At 50.0% G+C, this 22,029-nt stretch overlaps 1 protein-coding gene across 1 annotated transcript; it reads left to right on the forward strand.

The window, feature by feature from the left end:
- The first annotated feature begins 5,200 nt into the window (after positions 1-5,200).
- IDH2 (isocitrate dehydrogenase (NADP(+)) 2) lies at positions 5,201-21,422 on the forward strand. Its single transcript, XM_070478344.1, has 11 exons — positions 5,201-5,431; positions 13,375-13,466; positions 14,858-15,023; positions 15,525-15,685; positions 15,777-15,920; positions 16,731-16,867; positions 17,050-17,201; positions 19,572-19,684; positions 19,858-19,955; positions 20,030-20,122; positions 20,744-21,422. Exons 1-11 carry the CDS (start codon positions 5,317-5,319, stop codon positions 20,829-20,831), a joined length of 1,359 nt encoding a protein of 452 aa, XP_070334445.1. The 5' UTR covers positions 5,201-5,316; the 3' UTR covers positions 20,832-21,422.
- Positions 21,423-22,029: the final 607 nt, after the last annotated feature.

The following is a 22,029-nucleotide window of genomic DNA, read 5'->3' on the forward strand; positions in this document are numbered from 1 at the left end:
CAAGAGAGTTCCAGAAAAACATCTATTTCTCCTTTATTGACTACGCCAAAGCCTTTGACTGTGTGGATCACAATAAACTGTGGAAAATTCTGAAAGAGATGGGAATACCAGACCACTTGACCTGCCTCTTGAGAAACCTATATGCAGGTCAGGAAGCAACAGTTAGAACTGGACATGGTACAACAGACTGGTTCCAAATAGGAAAAGGAGTATGTCAAGGCTGTATATTGTCACCCTGCTTATTTAACTTTTATGCAGAGTACATCACGAGAAACACTGGGCTGGAAGAAGCACAAGCTGGAATTAAGATTGCCAGGAGAAATATCAATAACCTCAGATATGCAGATGACACCACCCTTATGGCAGAAAGTGAAGAGGAACTAAAAAGCCTCTTGATGAAAGTGAAAGAGGAGAATGAAAAAGTTGGCTTAAGGCTCAACATTCAGAAAACTAAGATCATGGCACCTGGTTCCATCAGTTCATGGCAAATAGATGGGGAAACAGTGGAAACAGTGACAGACTTTATTTTTTTGGGCTCCAAAATCACTGCAGATGGTGACTGCAGCCAAGAAATTAAAAGACGCTTACTCCTTGGAAGGAAAGTTATGACCAACCTAGATAGCATATTAAAAAGCAGAGACATTACTTTGCCAACAAAGGTCCATCTGGTCAAAGCTATGGTTTTTCCAGTGGTCACGTATGGATGTGAGAGTTGGACTGTGAAGAAAGCTGAGCGCTGAAAAATTGATGCTTTTGAACTATGGTGTTGGAGAAGACTCTTGAGAGTCCCTTGGACTGCAAGGAAATCCAACCAGTCCATTCTGAAGGAGATCAGTCCTGGGTGTTCATTGGAGGGACTGATGCTGAAGCTGAAACTCCAATACTGTGGTCACCTCATGAGAAGAGTTGACTCATTGGAAAAGACCGTGATGCTGGGAGGGATTGGGGGCAGGAGGAGAAGGGAATGACAGAGGATGAGATGGCTAGATGGCATCACCGACTCTATGGGCATGAGTTTGAGTAAACTCCGGGAGTTTGTGATGGACAGGGAGGCCTGGCGTGCTGCGATTCATGGGGTCGCAAAGAGTCGAAGACGACTGAGCGACTGAACTGAACTGAACTGAAGGGTATAAAGACTGAATGATATGCATTTTTGTGCCACAGGGAACTGTGGAGAATAGTAAGGAGAGATAAGAAAGCCTTCCTCAGTGATCAGTGCCGAGAAATAGAGGAAAACAATAGAATAGGAAAGACTAATGATCTCATCAAGAAAATTAGAGATACCAAGGGAACATTTCATGCAAAAATGGGCTCAATAAAGAACAGAAATGGTATGGACCTAACAGAAGCAGAAGATATTAAGAAGAGGTGGCAAGAATACACAGAAGAACTGTACAAAAAAGATCTTCACGACCCAGATCATCACGGTGATGTGATCACTCACCTAGAGCCAGACATCTTGGAATGTGAAGTCAAGTGGGCCTTAGGAAGCTATCACTAGGAACAAAGCTAGTGGGGGTGATGGAATTCCAGTTGAGTTATTTCAAATCCTAAAAGATGATGCTGTGAAAGTGCTGCATTCAATATGCCAGAAAATTTGGAAAACTCAGTAGTGGCCACAGGACTGGAAAAGGTCAGTTTTCATTCCAATCCCTAAGAAAGGCAATCCCAAAGAATGCTCAAACTACCACACAATTGCACTCATCTCACACGCTAGTAAAGTAATGCTTTACTAGCTTTACCGTGAACTTCCAGATGTTCAAGCTGGTTTTAGAAAAGGCAGAGAAACCAGAGATCAAATTGCCAACATCCGCTGGATCATCAAAAAAGCAAGAGAGTTCTAGAAAAACATCTATGTCTGCTTTATTGACCATGCCAAAGCCTTTGACTGTATGGATCACCACAAACTGGAAAATTCTTCAAGAGATGGGACTATCAGACTACCTGACCTGCCTCTTGAGAAATCTGTATGCAGGTCAGGAAGCAACAGTTAGAACTGGACATGGAACAACAGAATGGTTCCAAATAGGAAAAGGAGTACGTCAAGGCTGTATATTGTCACCCTGCTTATTTAACTTCTATGCAGAGTGCATCATGAGAAATGCTGGGCTGGAATCAAGATTGCCGGGAGAAATATCAATAACCTCAGATATGCAGATGATACTACCCTTATGGCAGAAAGTGAAGAGGAACTAAAAAGCCTCTTGATGAACGTGAAAGAGGAGAGTGAAAAAGTTGGCTTAAAGCTCAACATTCAGAAAACTAAGATCATGGCATGGGGTCCCATCATTTCATGGCAAATAGATGGGGAAACAGTGGAAACAGTGTCAGACTTTATTTTTTTAGGCTCCCAAATCACTGCAGATGTTGACTGCGGCCATGAAATTAAAAGATGCTTACTCCTTGGAAGGAAAGTTATGACCAACCTAGACAGCATGTTAAAAAGCAGAGACATTACTTTGCCAACAAAGGTCCATCTAGTCAAGGTTATGGTTTTTCCAATAGTCATGTATGGATGTGAGAGTTGGACTGTGAAGAAAGCTGAGTGTTGAAGAATTGATGCTTTTGAACTGTGGTGTTGGAAAAAAACTCTTGAAAGTCCCAAGGAGATCCAGTCAGTCCATCCTAAAGGAGATCAGTTCTGAGTGTTCGTTGGAAGGACTAATGCTGAAGCTGAAACTCCAATACTTTGGCCACCTGATGCAAAGAGGTGACTCATTTGAAATGACCCTGATGCTGGGAAAGATTGAAAGTGGGAGAAGGGGACAACAGAGGATGAGATGGTTGGATGGCATCACCGACTCGATGGACATGAGTTTGAATAAACTCTGGGAGTTGGTGATGGACAGGGAAGCCTGGCATTCTGCAGTCCATAGGATCGCAAAGCGTTGGATACGACTGAGTGAATGAACTGAACTAAACAGGGAATTTGCACATGACCTAGACTCAACAACTTAGTTGAAGTTTGACTAAAAATGTGCAAGGGTGGGAGTTTCCAATTTTGCTGACCCCAAACTGGAGGATCTAAGCACCTTTCCTTGAAACATCATCTTTCTCTGAGGTGGCTTCAGGGCCAGTAGTTTTCATCACCAAGAATTCCAAACAAGTGCAATAAGCAGGGACTCTGGTTCCTCCTCTTTTCCCTTAAAAGAATGATGGGCTATTAGCCAGGTATATAGATATGAACTGGCTTCCCTGGTGCCTCAGACAGTAAAGAAGCTACCTGTAATGCGGGAGACCCAGGTTTGATCCCTGAGACGGAATGGCAATCCACTCCAGTATTCTTCCCTGGAGAATCCCATGCACAGAGGAGCCTAGCAAACAAAATCCATATCACTCAGTCTTTACCCTCAGGGTCACAAAGAGTCAGGCATGACTGACACTTCACTTTCATGCGTATGAACAAGAGTTCTGCTACTTCCCAGCTGTGTCTTTTTGAGCAAGTGTCCTAACCTCTCTGAACCAACGTAGCTGACACCAACTGCCTCACCAAATGGATACTGGATGGACAAGGCTGCCATGGAGCTGGAGCCCTGGGAGGTGGGGCAGTGAGAGGAGTTTAATCTGAATATTTTGCCTTGACTATCCCGGGCTGCTGCTGTGCTTGCAAAGGACTCATGTGTTCCCACCCTGATCCCTCTACAGGTAAGGGCCAGACTCTGGAATACGCTGAGGCTTTAGTACTGCCTCTTGCCAGGCCTCCGATACCCTGGTCCACAATATAAAGAAACAAAATGTGGAGAGCAATTTCTATATAACCATTTCAGAAGTGGCAGTACAGGTAAGTTGTACATAACAGAATCTGATCTTTTGGGCCAAAAGGACGCTGGGGGGGGGGGGGGGAGGGTATTCTCCCAGTTTATAGGTATAAACAGTGAGGCCTTTGTACCTGATGCTACTAGGATGGCATGAAAGCCAAATACCAGAGGCTTCCATGGTCTCTGCTTGTGGGTTTTTTTTTTTTCTTTTCTTTTTTCTATTTGGGTTTTGAGCAAGAGAATTGGGAACAAAATGAAAGTGATGATGGGTTATTCTGGGACATGCTGGCTCAAAGTCAGGCCTCTGAATAAGGCCTTAGACTTTGGGGGGCTCCCAAACAGCCCCACTTTGGGCCCAGCCTACTAGATCTCTGGGCCAAAGCGGTAGCTCTGCCTGGCTGAGACAGAGAGAAGGAAGCTTTGAAGTCAGTAATTCAAGGTCACTTTGCTGGCCCAGCTCCATCTGGCAATGTTGACTCTGAGGCAATGAAGGGGAGAGCTGGGAACACAGGGCAGAAAGAGATGGCTAGCACTGGAGGGAGCTGGTGTAACTGGGAAAGTGGGGGGCTGGCCTCAGATGTTTCTAAGTAAAACCCAGCCCCAGCTGAGACTTGGGTTGTTTATTGCCGAACCAACCAGTATTGTCTTTCCTATGAAAGCAGGCAAAAACGCGCCTGGTAGATTATTCAGCCAGGCTACTTGAGTACTGCCTGATAAGCATCGGTGGTTGTACAGGGTGTGTCCCAAGGCTTTAACATATGTTTTTTCACCCAAGTCTTCTGGCAGCCTTGTTACTGTTATCGTTCCCCTCTCGGAAGGGAGGGTACAGAATGGCTACGCTGAATGACTTCGAGGACTAGCAGCCTGAACTGCTGAAGCAGCGGGACTCCAGTTCTTGAGTCGGGTCAGTCTACCTAACGCGTAGGAGGATCTGAGAGCGAATCCGAGAAGACCCGAGGTAGCCACGGTCTTAGTTCCAGAACGCGGAACCCGCACTGGTTAATGCGCCCGGAAATTTCAGCCCAGCCAATGCGAAGGATGCAGTTGTTTGTTCAGATTTGCCTTTTTGGGCTTACTGATGCGTCAGCAATTGACACTCTGGTTTAAATAGGGCATCCTGGAGTGAGAGTTTTTCCTCGCTCACGGCTCCCCCAATCCTCCAGCTCCCATCCCCTGCTCCCGGGTGCCAGTCGGTCTCGGCGTGTTCCAGAGTCTGGCCTTGACCCGTAGAGGGATCACGGTCTCACTCGCCTCTCGCTCCAGTGGAGCCGAGTCTCCTCCGGTGCCCAACGAACCGCGCGCCGGGTGCGGGGGCGGAGCCTCGGCTGGTGCAGGGCCGGGGGAGGAGTCCCCCGGCATGACTCCGCCTCCTCCCGGTGAGGCCCAATAGGGTGGCGGCCCCGGCAGCCCCGCCCCGGCCCTGCCCGCGCGGCCCGCGCTTCTCAGGCCTCCGCAGCCCGCCGCCAAGGCAGCCGCTAGCAACAGCCGGCGTTCGAATCTCGCCTACCCCAGTTCCTTCGCTCGCTCATCCGCAAGTCCGACCGCCCACCCGCTCTGGATGGCTGGTTACCTGCGGGTCGTACGCTCGCTCTGCAGAGCCTCTGGCTCCGGGTCGGCCTGGGCGCCAGCAGTCTTGACAGCCCCCAACTTGCAAGAGCAGCCGCGGCGCCACTGTGAGTGCCACGAGGAGGGTCCGGGCGGGGTGCGCGCCCGGCACCGCGACGTGGCGGCCTTCCGGGCGGGGACCAGCGAGCGCGACCCGGGACGCCCGCGGGCGGGGACGGCGGGGTAGGGCACACAAAGAGCCGGCGGACGGGGCTTGCTCCCCTGCAGCACCTTCCAGGCCGTGCCAGTCGCAGGGGTGGGGACTTGAAGAAAGGTGGCAGCTGGTGGCCCGGGGCGATCTCGGCCCTTGCAGCCCTGAGTCCCCAGATTTTCCCGGAGGGAGTTCTGGGGGTATCCCGGGCTCGGGGGGTATCCTGTCCGCCCTGCGCTCCTGGAGGGAGACAAAGCAACCGAGTGGGTGCCGGAGCGCCTGGCCCGCTCCCCAGCTAGAGGGAGGGTCGCGGCGCGGTCCCTGATCAGACAAAGAAGCGGAGGGAGGAGGCAGCCACTTCCCCTTCCTTCTCACCCTGGGCGCTAGGTAATCCCTGCTCGCTGTCAGGCGCTCTTCAGCTATTTTTGGAGCCTTTTAGGCTACAGCTGGAGGAACGTCCTTTTTATTTTCGCTTTGTTTGGATGCCCCCGTTCTCCTTGACGACGCACTTGAAGCTCCATCCTGGGGCCTGTCCTTGGCTTGACCGGCCTCTTCTCGCCAGCCGACTCCCGTGCCACTCCTGGGCCTTGCCTAGCTCACCCGACCAGGAGACTTGGCAACCGAGCCAAAATGTCACTTTCCCAAATCGTGCGTCATAACTTCGGTGATACCCTTAGTCCCCTGCTTCGGAGAGACGGCAGAAGTCTTTTTTTGTTTGTTTGTTTGGCCGTGCCAGGTCTTCGTTTCGGCATATGGACTCTAGTTCCCTTATCCGGGATCGAACTCAGGCCCCCTGTATTTGGAGCACGGAGTCTTAGCCACTGGACCACCAAGGAAGTCCCGAAACGGACAGTAGTCTTGATAAGCAGGGCATAATAAGCAGGACGTAGCCTGAACTTCCATTACCAAGGCAGTCTTGCCCCTCTGGCATTGGTCTGCCCCCTGCCTCTCCATCGCTGGCTGCAAAGGCAGGGAACAATGTAGGTCTTTTGGCCCTGGCTACTGCCTGTTGCCATGGAAACCCCTCTCCCGACCTGGCCCGCAGCCCCTTGGAGTGAGGACAAGGGGGTGGGGCCCAGGCAACTTGGTCTTACTGCTGGAGTAGGTAATCTTTAACCTAGTGTGGGAGCAGCTGACCAGAACCTAGAAAGGCCCTGGCACCCTCCCTCTCCTTTCAAGGAGAAAGGGGCATTTCTGTTTTTGTATACTCATGGAATTTGTCTTTAAGGAGCCAGCCCTGCAACTCAAGGTTCCATGTGTCCCCAGACCCCAGACAAAGTTTCCCATATGGCACAACCTTCAGCAAAATATGGCAGGAGTTAGATACATTCTCCACTTCTCCCTTTTATTTTTTCTTCTGCACATATGGTAAAAAAATAAAAAATAAATAAATTTTAAAAACCCCACATAAATAAGAAAACAGAGCCCCTTTGGGGGCCTGAATTTTGGTAACACATAAAAAGAGCAGCCAGTGGCAGGTCCTTTCAGAAGCCCCTAAGAGGGGTTTGGTTATTAATGAGGAGAAAGCCTGGTGTTTGAGTTGGACATGCATACGACCGTACAGTTGTGACCTCTGCTCGCTTGTTACTTGGCAACGCCTCTGGAGACAGAATACTCGGCATTCCCCTTGATGACAAGAAAAGAATATGCTTTGGCTAAAATACTCGTGTTTTTGCTGCCGGGTAATTCCCACACGTGTCTCTTTCTAGTTTTGCAATTCACAGGCCTCCTGCGACTGCTGGTGGTGGTTCTGATAAGTTAGCCTGGGGAAGTGAGGGTGGGCTCTTCTCAACTGCTCAGTGGGATCTTTATCTGGCCTTCCTTCTCTCCGCTTCTAGCCTGGGAACTTCTTACTTTTCTCACCCCCCTGTTCCTCAACTTTTCAGATCTCCATGACCTGCTTCAGATCTTGGTGACTTGTTTGCCCTTTTAGATCAGAGGAAATTATTTAACAGTTGTTCAACGTTGTGCAGACCTATCAGTAGTGTTCTTATGTGTTCTCCACTGAGCCTTGTTTCAACTGCATCAGATAAGACCGTAGCTACCCCATCAGATGTGGCGCTAGGGGTAAATTAACCGTCTGCCAATGCAGGAGACATAAGAGAGGCAGGTTGAGGCCCTGGGTTGGGAAGACCCCCTGAGGAGGGCATGGCAACCCACTCCAGTATTCTTGCCTGAAGAAGCCCATGGACAGAGGAGCTTGGCATCCATGAGGTTGCTGAGAGTTGGACACACTGCAGCGACTTAGCATGCACGTACCCCATCAGGGGTGTTTTGGGTGGTCATGTTTCGGCCCTGTAGGTTTTGAAGAAAAACTTATGGATGGGCCTGGGGCCTGCCCCCCAGATCCTTTATGGAAAGCTGTGACCTCTTTTACTGATTCCAGGATGGGGTGTTGGAAATTGCTCTCTGATTACTGGAAGTCAGCCTTGTGACTTGCTCTGGAGTTTACACTACTGTAAACCCATGTTTAAAATGCCAACAGATGGCAAATATTAACACACGATAAATAGTGAGTTACTCCGGCCCATTACCTGGCAGAGAAGCCACCCAAGTACACTCGTGATGGTCTGGTGCCATTTCGTGGTGAGAACTCACTGGCCTTTGTGGTAATGCATCCCGGGATGGGGGAGGGGATGGAGTAACTTTCTATCCAAAGAGGAGGTTATGACAGGGCAGCCCTGACCAGACTGAATTGACCGTAGCTTGACATTCATTCATGGACTTCAGCAAATATTGTGCTTCTACTATGTGCCAGGCACTGTGCCAGGGACACTCTGGGGACAGAGCTGGGCATAAGGGACAAAGATTTCTGTCCTTATGGAGCTTAAATTCTAATGTGAGGAAGGACAGTAGACACGGTAGAAGTTGGCTAGTGTGATGTATGGTGACAAGAGCTAAGGAGAACAAAGAAGGGAGAAAGACATGGGTGAAAGTTTGGGTAGTGCTGCCAGATAAGACCCCAGTGAATGAAGGATAGTAAGTCCCCTACATATGACCTAGTTCTGTTAGGAGAGTACGTTCCTAAGACCCATTTGTTCGTAAGTCCAACAAAGTTAGCCTAGGTGCCCAGCTAACACAATGGGCTATTTAGTACTGTACTGTAATAGGTTTATAATACTTTTCACATAAATAGCCCATAAAAAAGAAAAACATTTTTAATCGTACAGAACAGTGCCTTGAAAAGTACAGGGATACAGTACAACACTGCATACAGGTGCTGGCATCAAGTGAACAGGCAAGAAGAGTTACTGACTGGAGGCGGGAGATGGTAGAGCGGAAGGGTCGTCAGCAACAGGAGATGGAGGGCAAGCTGCAGTGTCACCCACGCCTGATGCTGGTGGCATGGATTCCAGTTCCTTCTGGAACCAGATGCAAGTTCGCATCTTTGAAAGTTTGCATCTTGAAGGTTCATACGTAGGGGACTTACTGTTCTGAGGGAATAAGGGTATGAATACAGGCCCTTTAGTGTTCAGGGGAAGAGGGAACGTCGATGCCAAGGCCATGATGCAGGAGGGCACCTTTGCTTGTTGGAGAAGCAGAAAGTCAGGCTGGCTCAGAGTGCGCGATGGGAGATGAGGTCAGGCTGTGAGTGTTGGGGGGGGGGACTTGTAGGCCATTTTGGAGGATTTTGGCCTTTTCTGAGTGAAAGAAGAGGCTATTCAGGGCTTTGAGAGGAGTGTAACTTGATTTACATTTTACCAGGAGCATTGCTATCATCAGAGACCTGGTAGGAGGGTGGCTTGGACCTTGGTGGTGGTTGGATTCTGGGCTTATTTTGTAGGAAGAGCCAGTAGAATGTGATGGTTTGGACGTGGATGCCGGAGAAAGGGAGACGTGAAGAATGACACCAAAGAAAATGCTAGAGTCTCTTCTGGAATTGCTGCACTGCCTTCTTGAACCCTCAGGAATTGGGGGCTTCCCCCCACATTCTACGAGGTCTCTCTGCTGACAGGAGTGTGGGTGGGAATGTGGTGAAACCAGTTACATAGACAGAGGGCGGCGAGGGGGTGCCCGTCTTGGAAGCGCCCTTTAGCCTGGAAGCTAGATCTCTTTACTCGAGAAGCAAGAAGATCCTGAAACCGGGGCTGGGTTTTGAAATCCTTATTCCATGTTCCCCGGCTGGGAGCTGGCCTAACGGACCTCTTGGGACTGGTGTAATTCCATCCCACACTCTGCCCAAGGGGACAGTGTTTGTGCAGCAGGTCGTCTGAAGATTTCATGGTGACTGTTACTTGGATTTCAGGTCACCTGTCACCACCTGTCTCCCAGAGAGAGGCAGATGGTGGGGTTGTCTCCACCATAGTGGCTAAACAATAGGCAAGCTTTCAAACTCCGATGCCTTGGGGTGCTCTGGAGGGCATGTGGCAGGGCTGGGATGGAGGGTGAGGCTGACCTCTATCAGCCTGTCCTTCCTGTGGGCGAGCAGGGGCTCAGTGGGATGAAGTGACTCCTTCTTTAAGAGGGACTGGATTTTTATGTATAATCTTCTGTTGTTGTTGTTTTTTAAAACTGGTTTAAATTAGGCATTAAAGCATTTTTTAATTTCTTATTTTTTATGGTGGTAAAACTGCATAACAAAAATTTCCACCTTAACCATTTTTATATGTGCAGTTCAGAGGAGTAAAATACATTCACCTTGTTGTTCAGCAGTTTCCACAGCTTTTTCATCTTGCAAAACTGAAACTCGGTACCCATTAAACAACTCTGCTTCCTTTCCTCCCCCCAGCCCCTGGTAACCATCATTCTACTTTCTGTTTCTGTAATTCTGACCACTCTAGATACCTCATGTAAGTAGAATCAGACAATATTTGTGTTTTGTGTGACTGTCTTGTTTCACTTAGCAGAATTCCTCAAGTTTTTTCCATGTTTAACACATGTCAGCATTCCTTCCTTTTTAAGGCTGAATAGGCTTTCATTGTCTATATATAGCACATTTAAAAAAAATATTCAGATTAAAATTTATTGTTCTTCTGAGTCAGGTATAGGAATTGTGAAAAGGTTAGGTGATATAGTTATTAAATCCTTACATACTTAATACTGTTTCTAATTTATTATGAGTTACTTCACAAAAATGTTAGTCACAGCTGGATTGAAAAAGTATTTGAGTAATACATAAAGTTTCCATAGGAGCAGGCATTTGTCATATACTTATGGAGAATTGTTGTAGGAGTTACAGTTTATGAGGTCCCCAGTTTGACTTAATGGGTTAAATAAGTCTCTGTTACTAGCTGCATTGTAATTTCCAAAAGTAATAATGCATGTAATTAGAAATAAAGTAACTTTTTAAAAAAACTTTTTGTTTTGTATTGGGATATAGCTGATTGACAGTGTTGTTTAGATTTCACATATAAGGGATGTCATATAATGTTTTTCTTTCTCTGTCTGACTTGCTTCATTCAGTATGACACTGTCTAGGTACATCCATGTTGCTGCAAAAGGCATTATTTCATTCTTTTTAATGGCTGAGTAATATTCCACTGTATATATGTACCACATCTTCTTTAGTCATTCCAATAGAGAAGCTTTTTAAATCAAAGATCTTCTCAAAAACAACTATTTGGGAAAGGTGGTGATGTTATTTATATAAGTACACACATTGTAAGTCTGATCCAAAGGGAATTTACCTTTGTGGAATTTGAAACAAAAGAACTAGTGGCAAAGCCTATTGAGGTAGGGCCAGATCCATCCCTGAAACTTGGAAGCACATCCTTTTTTAGTTTGAAAGCAAGTACATCCGTGTTTAAGTGGTGTGGGGCCCAGTTTTGGAAAAAACTCAGAATCATGGACATAGTTTAACTTTTTGGTGGAACGTTTTTCCTTAAACATCCTGGATTAGTTTCCAAAAGTTTCTTTTTTCCTCTTGAATGTTCATATCACACTCTATTTCTCCATTCATCTGTTGATGGACACTTAGGTTGCTTCCACCTCTTGGCTATTGTGAATAATTTTGTTGTGAACATGGTTATACAAATAAGTTTTTGAGACCTGGCTTTTAGTTATTTAAAAAATGTTTTGAGGAACTGTCATACTGTTTCCCATCGTGGCCCCACCATTTTCCATTCTCACTAGCAGTGTACACGAGTTCCAATTTCTTTATATCCTCATCAACACTTGCTACTTTATGGCTTTCGTTTTTGTTTTGATAGTAGCTATCTTAAGGGGTATGAGGTGGTATCTCATTGTGGTTTTGGTTTGCATTTCCCTAATGATTAGTGATGTTGAACATATTTTTATGAGCTTATTGACAGTTTTTTAAGAAATAGCTATTCAAGTCCTTTGCCCCTTTATTAATCAGGTTTGTTGTTGTTGTTGAAATCAGGTTTGTTGTTGTTGAAAGGGCCTGTTTTTTAAGCCTTGGTCACCAAACAGCATTAAAAAAAAAAAGAAAAAAAAAAAAAACCGACCCACTCCAAAATGACCCACCCACACACAAAATGAGCCTCTGCTGCTGTGGCTCACACCTCCGATCCCTGTTCCCTGCTCCTTTGGGCAGCTGCTTTGAGGAGGGCTGACACTTGGCTTTGATAATAATTCCTCTTGCTCTCTCTGTTATCAATGGTGATAGTGACAGGGTTAGTCGCTCAGTCGTGTCCGATTCTTTGTGACCCCATGGACTGTAGCCCACCAAGCTCCTCTGTCCATGGGATTCTCCAGGCAAAAATACTGGAGTGGGTTGCCTTTCCCTTCTCCAGGGCATCTTCCCAACCCAGGGATCGAACCCGGGTCTCCTGTCTGACAGGTGGATTCTTTACCATCTGAGCTGGTTTTCCTTTCCTCACTCTTTAAGGATAGGCACTGTTGTGTTTCAGGAAGGGCCATTTACCCTTGACACCTGGTTGTGAATAAGCGGGCCCTGTGGTCTCTGAGGGTTTGACATTTGCATACACAGCTGGGAGGGCTGCCTGTTGTGGTCTTGACATCGAACTCCCCCACTGAGGTGTGGTGTCCACAGGCTGCTGTGCCTGAAGCTCAGAGCTTGAGTGGAGCCCAGGCTGAGGCTGAAACCTTTAGGATTGGCCCCAAATGGACCTCTCTTTAGGGATTCTGGTTACAGTAGCTTTTAGTACGTTTAAAGGTCTTCCCCTGGTAGCTCAGTGGTGAAGATTCCACCTGCCAAGAAAGAGACATGGGTTCGATCCCCGGGTCAGGAAGATCCTCTGGAGAAGGAAATGGCAACCTGCTCCAGTATTCTTGCCTGGAGGATTCCATGCATGGACAAAGGAGCCTGGCAGGCAACAGTCCACGGGATCCCAAAGTGTTGGACACGACTGAGCGACTGAACAAGTACATTAAAAGAAATTGATTGGCTCTCATCACATTAACTCATAGAAGATGCATCTGAAAATTAAGTGAGCTAGCTCTACAACAGCCCAACAGGTCCAACAGGTTTCTGCAGGGCCACCCCTGCTTTAGACCAGACATGCTGAAGGTCCAAAGTCCCGGCTGCACCTTGGGAGGAGCTGGAGCAGTGCCAGCCATTCCCTGGGGGAAGAAATATTTGGAGCCTGTGTTTGCTTTCTGCTTCTCTCCATCTGGCCCACAGGGGCATCCAGAGGCTATGCTTGAGCCAAGGCCCTGGGATCTATCCTGACCCTGACACAAGCCATGCTCCCTGGGTCTCATTTTTCTTCCTTTTTAGATTTAAAAAAAAAATCTGTTTGCACATCTTTGTAGAGTGAGTCATCTGGCTGCACATAATTCACATGCTGCTTCTGCAGGAGGGGGAGTGAGCGCTGGGCAGTGGGACCCGGCTGACACTCCTCCCTGCGGGGTGAAGGGTGGGTCTGGCCAGGAGAAGGGCTCTCCCGCCAACCTCTTCTCAATGCTGTGATATGCTGTGCCTGTGTCTGGTTCTAGATGCCGACAAGAGGATCAAGGTGGCGAAGCCAGTGGTGGAGATGGACGGCGATGAGATGACCCGTATTATCTGGCAGTTCATCAAGGAGAAGGTAGATCCGTCCCAAAGTGGGCAGCCGTGCACGTGGCCGGCCGGGCTCAGTGATCAGTCCCAGCTCCTGTCTCCTGAGCCCTGCTTCAGGTCCCCGGGGTTCACCCATCACCCTGGTGGGCAGGAGCACCCTGTTTGTCTCCTTCCGCCCACTCTTCTGTCATGTCCAGACCACTCATGGGCCTTGTTATTTTATTTGTTTTTTAAATATTTATTTATTTGGCTGCATTGGGTCTTAGTTGTGGCTCTCAGGCTCAGTTCCACAGTGTGTGGGATCTTATTTCCCAGACCAGGGATTGAACCCACATCCTCTGCATTGGAAGGCAGGTCCTCAACCACTGGATCATTGGGGGAGTCCCTGCTCTTATTATTTTTTAAAATACTTATTTATTTGGCTATGTCAGGTCCTCACTGTATCATGGAGGAATTTTTCGTTTCAGCCTATGGACTTTAGCTATGGTGCAGGCTCAATAGTTGTGGTGTGTGGACTTAGATCAGGGACGGTACTGTCCTCAGCCATCTGTGTCTTATACCAAGGTTAAAGCATTTTAAAGAATGTGATTAAACCTAATCACATATCATGTCTTTTTTTTTTGGCTGAATTAAGCTTTTGTTTTACTCTTCAGATTAATTAACACATATATGCAGATACAGGAAATACAAGAAACACCCTGGAGGAATTCGATCTGTGTTGCAGGGTGAATATTTATCTCCTTTCAGAGAGCTGGCACAGGTTGACTTAACCTTCAGGATTTTCTTCTTTGTTTTTAATTTATTTTTTATTGAAGTACAGTCGAGTATGTTGTCTTGATCCCCTGCATTCCGATGCACTCCCTTGAGGGAGTGAAAGACGAACAGGGATCATGAACCTTCCTTCCCTTAGCGGTCCAGGGATGTCATCGTGAGTCGTGGCGTGGTGTCTCTTGGGAACTGTGATGTGTTTGAACCATCACTGCAGGTGGTTCCCAGGGCGGCTGCTTGACTTCTCCAGAGTCTCAGTGGGCTGGGTCTGCCGGGGGAACACACGGTCCATGTGAAGACCCCCGCCTTGTGTGTCTGTCCCCAAGAACAAGGTTGAGAATGGCCACTTCTGAATGGGGAAGGAGGGGGAACCCACTATTGGGAGAACTCTGGATGTGTTTGGAGTGGGGTTTGGCTGAGTTGATGGGCCACCATGGGGGATCGGTGGTGTTTTATGTGGTCCACGCTGGGGAAGAGCCCTCCAAGGGGCTGCAGCCTGGTCTGCCAGCCTCTCTCCAGAGCCCCAGCCTCCTGCCAGCTTTGGCCAGCCCTCTGAGGTCTTTCCTCTTCCCTTCCTGGATGGGGTGTCCCCACGTGCCTCTGAATCCTGTCACTCTGGGCTGATGCCTGGCCCCGGCCGTCTGTCTCTAGCTCATCCTGCCCCACGTGGACGTCCAGCTCAAGTATTTCGACCTGGGGCTCCCGAACCGTGACCAGACAAATGATCAGGTCACTATCGACTCCGCGTTGGCCACCCAGAAGTACAGTGTGGCTGTGAAGTGTGCCACCATCACCCCCGATGAGGCCCGTGTGGAAGGTGCGAGGGGGTGGGGGTGGGGTGGCTGGGGCGGTGGGGGTTGGGACAAGGAATTAGAGGGTCACCGTCTTAGTAATTTAGGCTGAACCTGGCGGGTGGGGCTGGAACCACAGCGTCTGGACTGAGGCTGTGTGTTGCCAGGTCCATCAGATTGAGCTCCGTCCCAGTGTGAAGTGGCAGTGATAACGGCTGACAGAGCACTTACCATGTGCCAGCCACTGTTCTGGGCACTTTACACATAACATGCATTTAAGTCTCACAACAACCCATAAGGCCAGGTGTTTTATCAACAGTGCCGTTTTATGGGCACTTGCTTGAGGTGGCACGGCTGGATCTTGAAGCTAAGAAATCTTATTCAGGAGTGCCCATGGCCACTCTTGACTCTGCTGCTTCCGCAGGGTGGTTTTAGGAGCCCCCTTCTAGCTACATTCTTGCCTAGGGTTCAGGTCCTGGTTGGAAGGTGGGGGCTGCAGTGGGGCCACTTCATCTTTGTCCTCATAGAGTTCAAGCTGAAGAAGATGTGGAAGAGCCCCAATGGAACCATCCGGAACATCCTCGGGGGAACTGTCTTCCGGGAGCCCATCATCTGTAAGAACATCCCGCGTCTCGTCCCTGGCTGGACCAAGCCCATCACCATTGGCAGGCATGCCCACGGCGACCAGGTTGGCCCCGGTGGGAGTGGGGCTCCAAGGGCCTGGGACACCCCGCCCCTAGCTGGAGCCCTGGGCCTGAGCCATCTTCTCATCTCTGCAGTACAAGGCCACAGACTTTGTGGTTGACCGGGCTGGCACATTCAAGGTGGTCTTCACCCCGAAGGATGGCAGCGGCCCCAAGGAATGGGAGGTGTACAACTTTCCCGCTGGTGGCGTGGGCATGGGCATGTACAACACGGATGAGGTGAACAGTGGCTCCTGGGCTCCCTCCCCCGCCTGTGTCTCTGTCTCTAGCCACATCGGGTTGGTGGTTCTGACTCTTCCTGTGTTGGTGGCCTGAAGGTCTGAGGCCTGAGACCAAATGCAACTTTAAGTGTGTTTAGGGGGCCCTATGGCATGCCTAGCATCCTGTGCTCATTCTCGGGTGCGTCTTGGGGCATATTGGTTGTCAGCTCTTGGTTTACAGCAAACTGGGTAACCGCTTCTTTCCCTCCCTACCCCCATTTCTTGGCTTTCTTTTCCTCTGTGGTTGGCCTCATTCTTAGGCCATGAAGAAATGGCTAACACTGGCTCCGGGCTTATCCCTGTCAGCCTGGCTATCCTAGCAGAAAAGAGCCTTTTTGGCTCCTGGTTCCAGCAAAAGTAGATGGCCTGGGTCACGTGCCCCTCTCCCAGCCAATCATGAAGGCCCGGGACACAGAAGAGACGAGCAGGTGGGCTGAGGCCATGGCCCCACCCTAGCCATATGGTTTAAGAAATGGGGAAGGTGGTAGCTTTCCCAAGTAAAGCTGGGTGTCTGCTTCCTCCCAGTAATTGGGAGTAGGGTGCTGGGCCAGCAGCAGCAGCAGATGCTCACTCCAGGAAAAGAAAAAGTGAAAGTGTTAGTCGCTCAGTCGTGTCTGACTCTCCATGTCTGTAGCCTGCCAGGCTCCTCTGTCCATGGAATCCTCACTGCAGAGCGGCTGGGTGAACCCTGACTGCGGGGAGGGGAATGCAGTTCCTAAGGCTGGGCCTGCCCTGGGGGACCACTCCAGGGACCTCTCTCTCTCTGCAGTCCATCTCAGGTTTTGCACACAGCTGCTTCCAGTATGCCATCCAGAAGAAGTGGCCGCTCTACATGAGCACGAAGAACACCATCCTAAAAGCCTACGATGGGCGCTTCAAGGACATCTTTCAGGCCATCTTTGAGAAGTAATGGCTTCTCCCTTTACTGTTTCCCAGGGAGTCCATGACCCTCCTTCCTGGTCCCCTCAGCCCTTACCCACCCGGGGAGGCTGTCCCAGTCTGTCTGTCTTGGCCCTGAGGCTCACGGAGGGATTCCCCAACCTGTCAGCCTCCTGCCCTCTTCTCACCACAAGCCCCTTTGCTCCCAGGCACTACAAGACTGAGTTCGACAAACATAAGATCTGGTATGAGCACCGGCTCATTGATGACATGGTGGCTCAGGTCCTCAAGTCTTCGGGCGGCTTTGTGTGGGCCTGCAAGAACTATGACGGAGACGTGCAGTCGGACATCCTGGCCCAGGGTACGCTTCCCGCGGGGATGGGGGGTGAACCATCGGTTTTTCCTTGCTGGGAGAGAGGGTGGGCCGGGAGTGGGGGCACTGGTTCGCACATCCTTTTGGGAGGAAACTGCTCCAGTGGAGCAGCAGGACTGGGGCTTGCCTGCTCATCACAGGATCTGCTGTAGACGCATGGACCAGGGGCTTTCTGGTGTCTGACTGAGGAAAGGTCATCTGTTACGTTTGGACTGGGGTATCGCTAAGGCTGCCATTCCAGAGGAAGTAGTACCCAGCAATTTACATCCTAAAGGCCAAGCTTGTCAGCCCTGAGGTTGTTCCCATCCATGAAAGGACCTATCCGTGCAGGAGATGTTCCTGTCCATGCAGGAGACTCAAGAGACACTGGTTCAATCCCTGGGTTGGGAAGATCCCCTGGAGGAGGGCATGGCAGCCCACTCCAGTATTCTTGTCTGGAGAATCCCATGGAGAGAGGAGCCTGGTGGGCTACAGTCCATGGGGTCACAAGGAGTCAGACACAGCTGAAGTGACTTAGCACAGCACAGCACATGGAAGGGCCAGGTGACTCTGCTTGGCTCCAGATTTGGATGAGATTTGGCTCTAGTAGGAAAACGGGAGTAAGTATTCAGTTGACCGAAAAGTTTGTTCAGGTTTTTCTGTAACATCTTTGGCCAAGTTTTTAGCCAACCCAGTACAACCAGATTCTGTTTAAATTGCAAAGAATTTGTTTTGCACAGTAAACCTTTCGGATATAGGAGAATATTGGGGGATGATGGCAGACCCCCCAGCCCTAAAGCATTCTAAAAGACAAGCTGAGTTGCAGCAGAAAGCCTGGGTGAAGCCGTTAGGGAGGAACAGAATGAAATAACCCAGTTGTAATGGGAACGAGGGGCTTCCCAGGTCATTCAGTGGTAAAGAATCTGCCTGCCAATGCAGGAGATGAGGGTTCGATCCCTGGTCTAAGAAGATCCTCTGGAGAAGGAAATGACAACTCACTTCAGTATTCTTGCCTGAGAATCCCATGGACAGAGGAGCTTGGTGGGCTACAGTTCATGGAGTCACAAACAGATACGACTGACCACGCACACATGCCTTCATCTTATTGGGACTGAGAGCAAGAAAGATAGTGGGAAGAGGCAACATGTATGCACAGGGAGTGGAAGAGAAACCAGGCTGTGTGAGAGAGAGGGGTGAGGTCTGGCTCCCATAAGGAAAAAGTGAAGCCCACATCAGGCTGCAGTGAAAAGGCAGAGGGTACCCATGCTTCATAAAAACCTTTGTTTTATTTTGAAAGGTTCAGTGTGATCCTCTCACTGGAACAATTTCTATCTAGGATGGAAGGATGACAAGCCCTAGCACACAAGAGAAAGGCATGAAGTGTGTAAGAACTAGTGTGAAGGTCCCAGGTGAAATTGGAGAAGGGATCCCCCTTTCTCTACCCCAACAGCAAAAATTGTTGGGCAAATAATTTCCCTCTAGAAGTTGCCCACTTTTTCTTTCTTGGGCATTTGCAGTTCTTATTATGGTGCTGTGGGTTGCTTTTGAAGTGCAGGAGATCTTGGCCATAGTAAACGTTGACATCTGGATTTGAAAAAATTTGGAAGTAGATCACAAAGCTTTTTTAAAATTTTAAAATATTTGTTGTTTATTTGACTGTGCCAGGTCTTTGTTGTGGCATATGGGATCTTTGATCTTTGTTGCTGCCCTTTGGGATCTTTACTTTCGTCTTGTGGGATCTAGGTCTCTGACCGGGGATCGAACCTATGCCCCCTGCATTGTGAGTGATGAGTTTTATCCACTGGACCACCAGAAAAGTCCCAAATTGTAAAACTTTCAGGTGGCCTAAAAGAGCAGAGAGCTTCCTGGGTGGCTCAAACAGTAAAGAACCTCCTGCAACTTGGAAGACCTTGGTTTGATCCCTGGGTTGGCAAGATCCCCTGGAGGAGGGCATGGCAACCCATTCCAGTATTCTTGCCTGGAGAATTCCATGGACAGAGGAGCCTGGCGGGCTATACAGCCTATGGGGTTGCGAAGAGTCGGACATGACTGAGCAACTAACACCCACATACTCAAAAGGGCAGATAAAGTGATGACTGTAAAATAGCTGGCCACAGGCTTTATTCTTCCTGCTTGAATGAGCCTCTTGGTCACCTGCCAGGGTGGGTGGGTAGAACTTTGGCGCGGGGGATGGGTCTTGTGCCCTTGGGGGGGGGCCATAGATTCTGGGGCACCTGGAGGTAGGGGATGTAGATGTATGCCAGCAGGCAGATGAGAACCACCTCTGAGTGCCACTTGCCCTGTGCTGGGTCCTGGAGACCCAGCACCAGTGCCTGAGGAGTGGTGCTGGCACTTAGGGGGGGTCATCCTGCTCTCCAGGCTTTGGCTCCCTTGGTCTGATGACATCTGTGCTGGTCTGCCCGGATGGGAAGACCATTGAGGCTGAGGCTGCTCATGGCACAGTCACCCGCCACTATCGGGAGCACCAGAAGGTGAGTGCCAGGGCAGTGGCCGCGTGCCCGTCCATCCCTGGAGCTTGAGCCCGCTGGCCCTGAGGGCGGGGAGCATGGGCCTGGTCCTGTCAGTCTAGAGGGGGGCAGCTGTGTCCAGGGGGCCTTTTCATTGGCTGCTTGGCTCTTCATCGCCCTGTGACCTCTTCCCCTAGGGCCGGCCAACTAGCACCAACCCCATCGCCAGCATCTTTGCTTGGACGCGTGGCCTGGAACACCGGGGCAAGTTGGACGGGAACCAGGACCTCATCAGGTGAGTTGGTCCTGGGTAGGTTCTGGGCCCCGGCTCCACACAGCTGGGGTCTCACTCTGCCCTGTGCCCTGCAGGTTCGCCCAGACCCTGGAGAAGGTGTGTGTCGAGACGGTGGAGAGTGGAGCCATGACCAAGGACCTGGCAGGCTGCATCCACGGCCTCAGCAAGTGAGTGGCCTGGGGTCTAGGCAGGGCTGGGCTTCCGGGGGCTCAGGGTCGGGTGGAACGTAGCCCAGGGTCCCTTGTAGAGGCTTCTTCCTAAGTCAGCTTGGCTGCCAGGGGACAGGACAGGTCCATGGCCCTGAGTGATGGCTGGGACTAGCCTCCCCACACCAGGCCCAGTGAATGGGTCCCTATCCCTAGGCCAGCTGCTCAGAACCTTCCAATCCCTGCCGCAACCATCTCCCGGCTTCTCTCAGAAGAGCTTGTACTGAGCTGCCTGTTGTAACTGGAAAAGCAAAACCAGGCCTCACTGGGTTCCTGCTGAGTTTGCTGTGGCCCCCTCCCCCCCCCTTTTTTTTGCCCACACCATGCTGCATGTAGGATCTTAGCTCCCCGACCAGGGATTGAACCTGCACCCCCTGCAGTGGAAGTGCAGATTCTTAACCACTGCACAACCAGGGAAGCCCCGTTGTGGCCTCTTGACAGAGGGCTCCAGGTAGTAGCCTCTGGCCTGTAGCCCTCCCCACAACTGCACGAGAGGCCTACTGTCTGGATGCTGCCCTGGATGGGGCGGGGTGAGGCGGGGCCTGCCAGAACCACCCTTACATGCACGTGCTCTCTCGACAGTGTGAAGCTGAACGAGCACTTCCTGAACACCTCGGACTTCCTGGACACCATCAAGAGCAACCTGGACAAAGCTCTGGGCCAGCAGTAGCGGGCCAGGGATGCTGCCAGCTGCCGAGCTGGCCGGGCCGGAGGCGAGCGGGCAGCCAGGGGTCCCCCTGCCCCCCCGACTGACACGCCCTGCGGCGGAGGGTGAGCCTCTTAGCCCCTGTTAGGAGGCCTTTCTAGGGGACTTTCTTTTTTATAAGCAAGAAGTTTTTAAAAGTATCTGTGTGTTTCCCCTCATGGTGACATGAGGCAGGAACAGTGTGTTTTACCTCAGCCAGTGGTATGTTTTGCATACTGTAATTTATATTGCCCTCGGAACACATGGTGCCATATTTAGCTACTAAAAAGTTCTTCACGAAACAGGTCTGCTGTGTTTGTCCCTGAGGGGAAGGAGGCAGCCAGGGCTTAAGAGGCAGAGGCCTTCAAAGGGCTGGTGGATTCCAGCAGGGGCGGCGTGGGACGCCAGGCTGCTGCAGGCCTCTGTTCAGGCAAGGGGCCAGGTTTGGGGGTGGGGGTGACCGGGCAGCAGGTCTTGGGGTCGGGGTGGGGTCACTGGAATTTCCCAGCACGTTCTGGTTTCTATATCCTCTTCTCCTTTTTGAGAGTAATCACTTCCCAGTTGATTCCGGTTATACTTTTTTGTGTTCTGTTGTTGTTGTTATTGTTGGTTTTAACCTTCTAAACATCTCCAGACCTCTTGATTTGCCTGTGTCTCAGTCCTCAAAACAGGTCCCACAGAGTAACCTCCTCAGTTCTCTTGCCCACGGCTGCTTAGAGCTTGAGCCTGGGAGTGTGCCTGGGGCCCCCGTGTGGTTGGTCCAGGCCACTGAGTCCCAGACTGGGCTCCTCTTCACTATTCTTTGGCAAAACTAGAACAGTAAGATTATAGAGTTGTTAGACATGCTAGTGGTAAAGAACCTGCCTGCCAATGCAGAAGATGTAAGAGATGTGGTTCCATCCCTGGGTCAGGAAGATCCCCTGAAGAAGGGCATGGCAACCCACTTCAGTATTCTCGCCTGGAAAATCCCATGGACAGAGGAGCCTGGTGGATTACAGTTCATAGGGTCACAGAGAGTCAGGCTGAAGAGACTTGGCAAGCAAGCAAGCAATACAGCTAAACAGATCCAGTTTAAAGGGCTGTGCTTTATGCGGGGATTATATTCTACTTTTGGTGTTGAACGTCCTGGGGAAGAGTTGTGACATTTTGTTTTGCTGTCCTGTGTGGCTTATGGGGTCTTAGT

This window comes from Odocoileus virginianus, chromosome 16 (genome assembly GCF_023699985.2).
Source record: "Odocoileus virginianus isolate 20LAN1187 ecotype Illinois chromosome 16, Ovbor_1.2, whole genome shotgun sequence".
Classification (NCBI taxonomy): domain Eukaryota; kingdom Metazoa; phylum Chordata; class Mammalia; order Artiodactyla; family Cervidae; genus Odocoileus; species Odocoileus virginianus.

Coding starts and splice junctions, on each gene's coding strand:
- IDH2 (XM_070478344.1), top strand. CDS start 5,317: ATGGCTGGTTACCTGCGGGTCGTACGCTCGCTCTGCAGAGCCTCTGGC. Junction 5,432..13,374: donor AGAGCAGCCGCGGCGCCACT/GTGAGTGCCACG, acceptor GTCTGGTTCTAG/ATGCCGACAAGAGGATCAAG. Junction 19,956..20,029: donor GGGAACCAGGACCTCATCAG/GTGAGTTGGTCC, acceptor TGTGCCCTGCAG/GTTCGCCCAGACCCTGGAGA.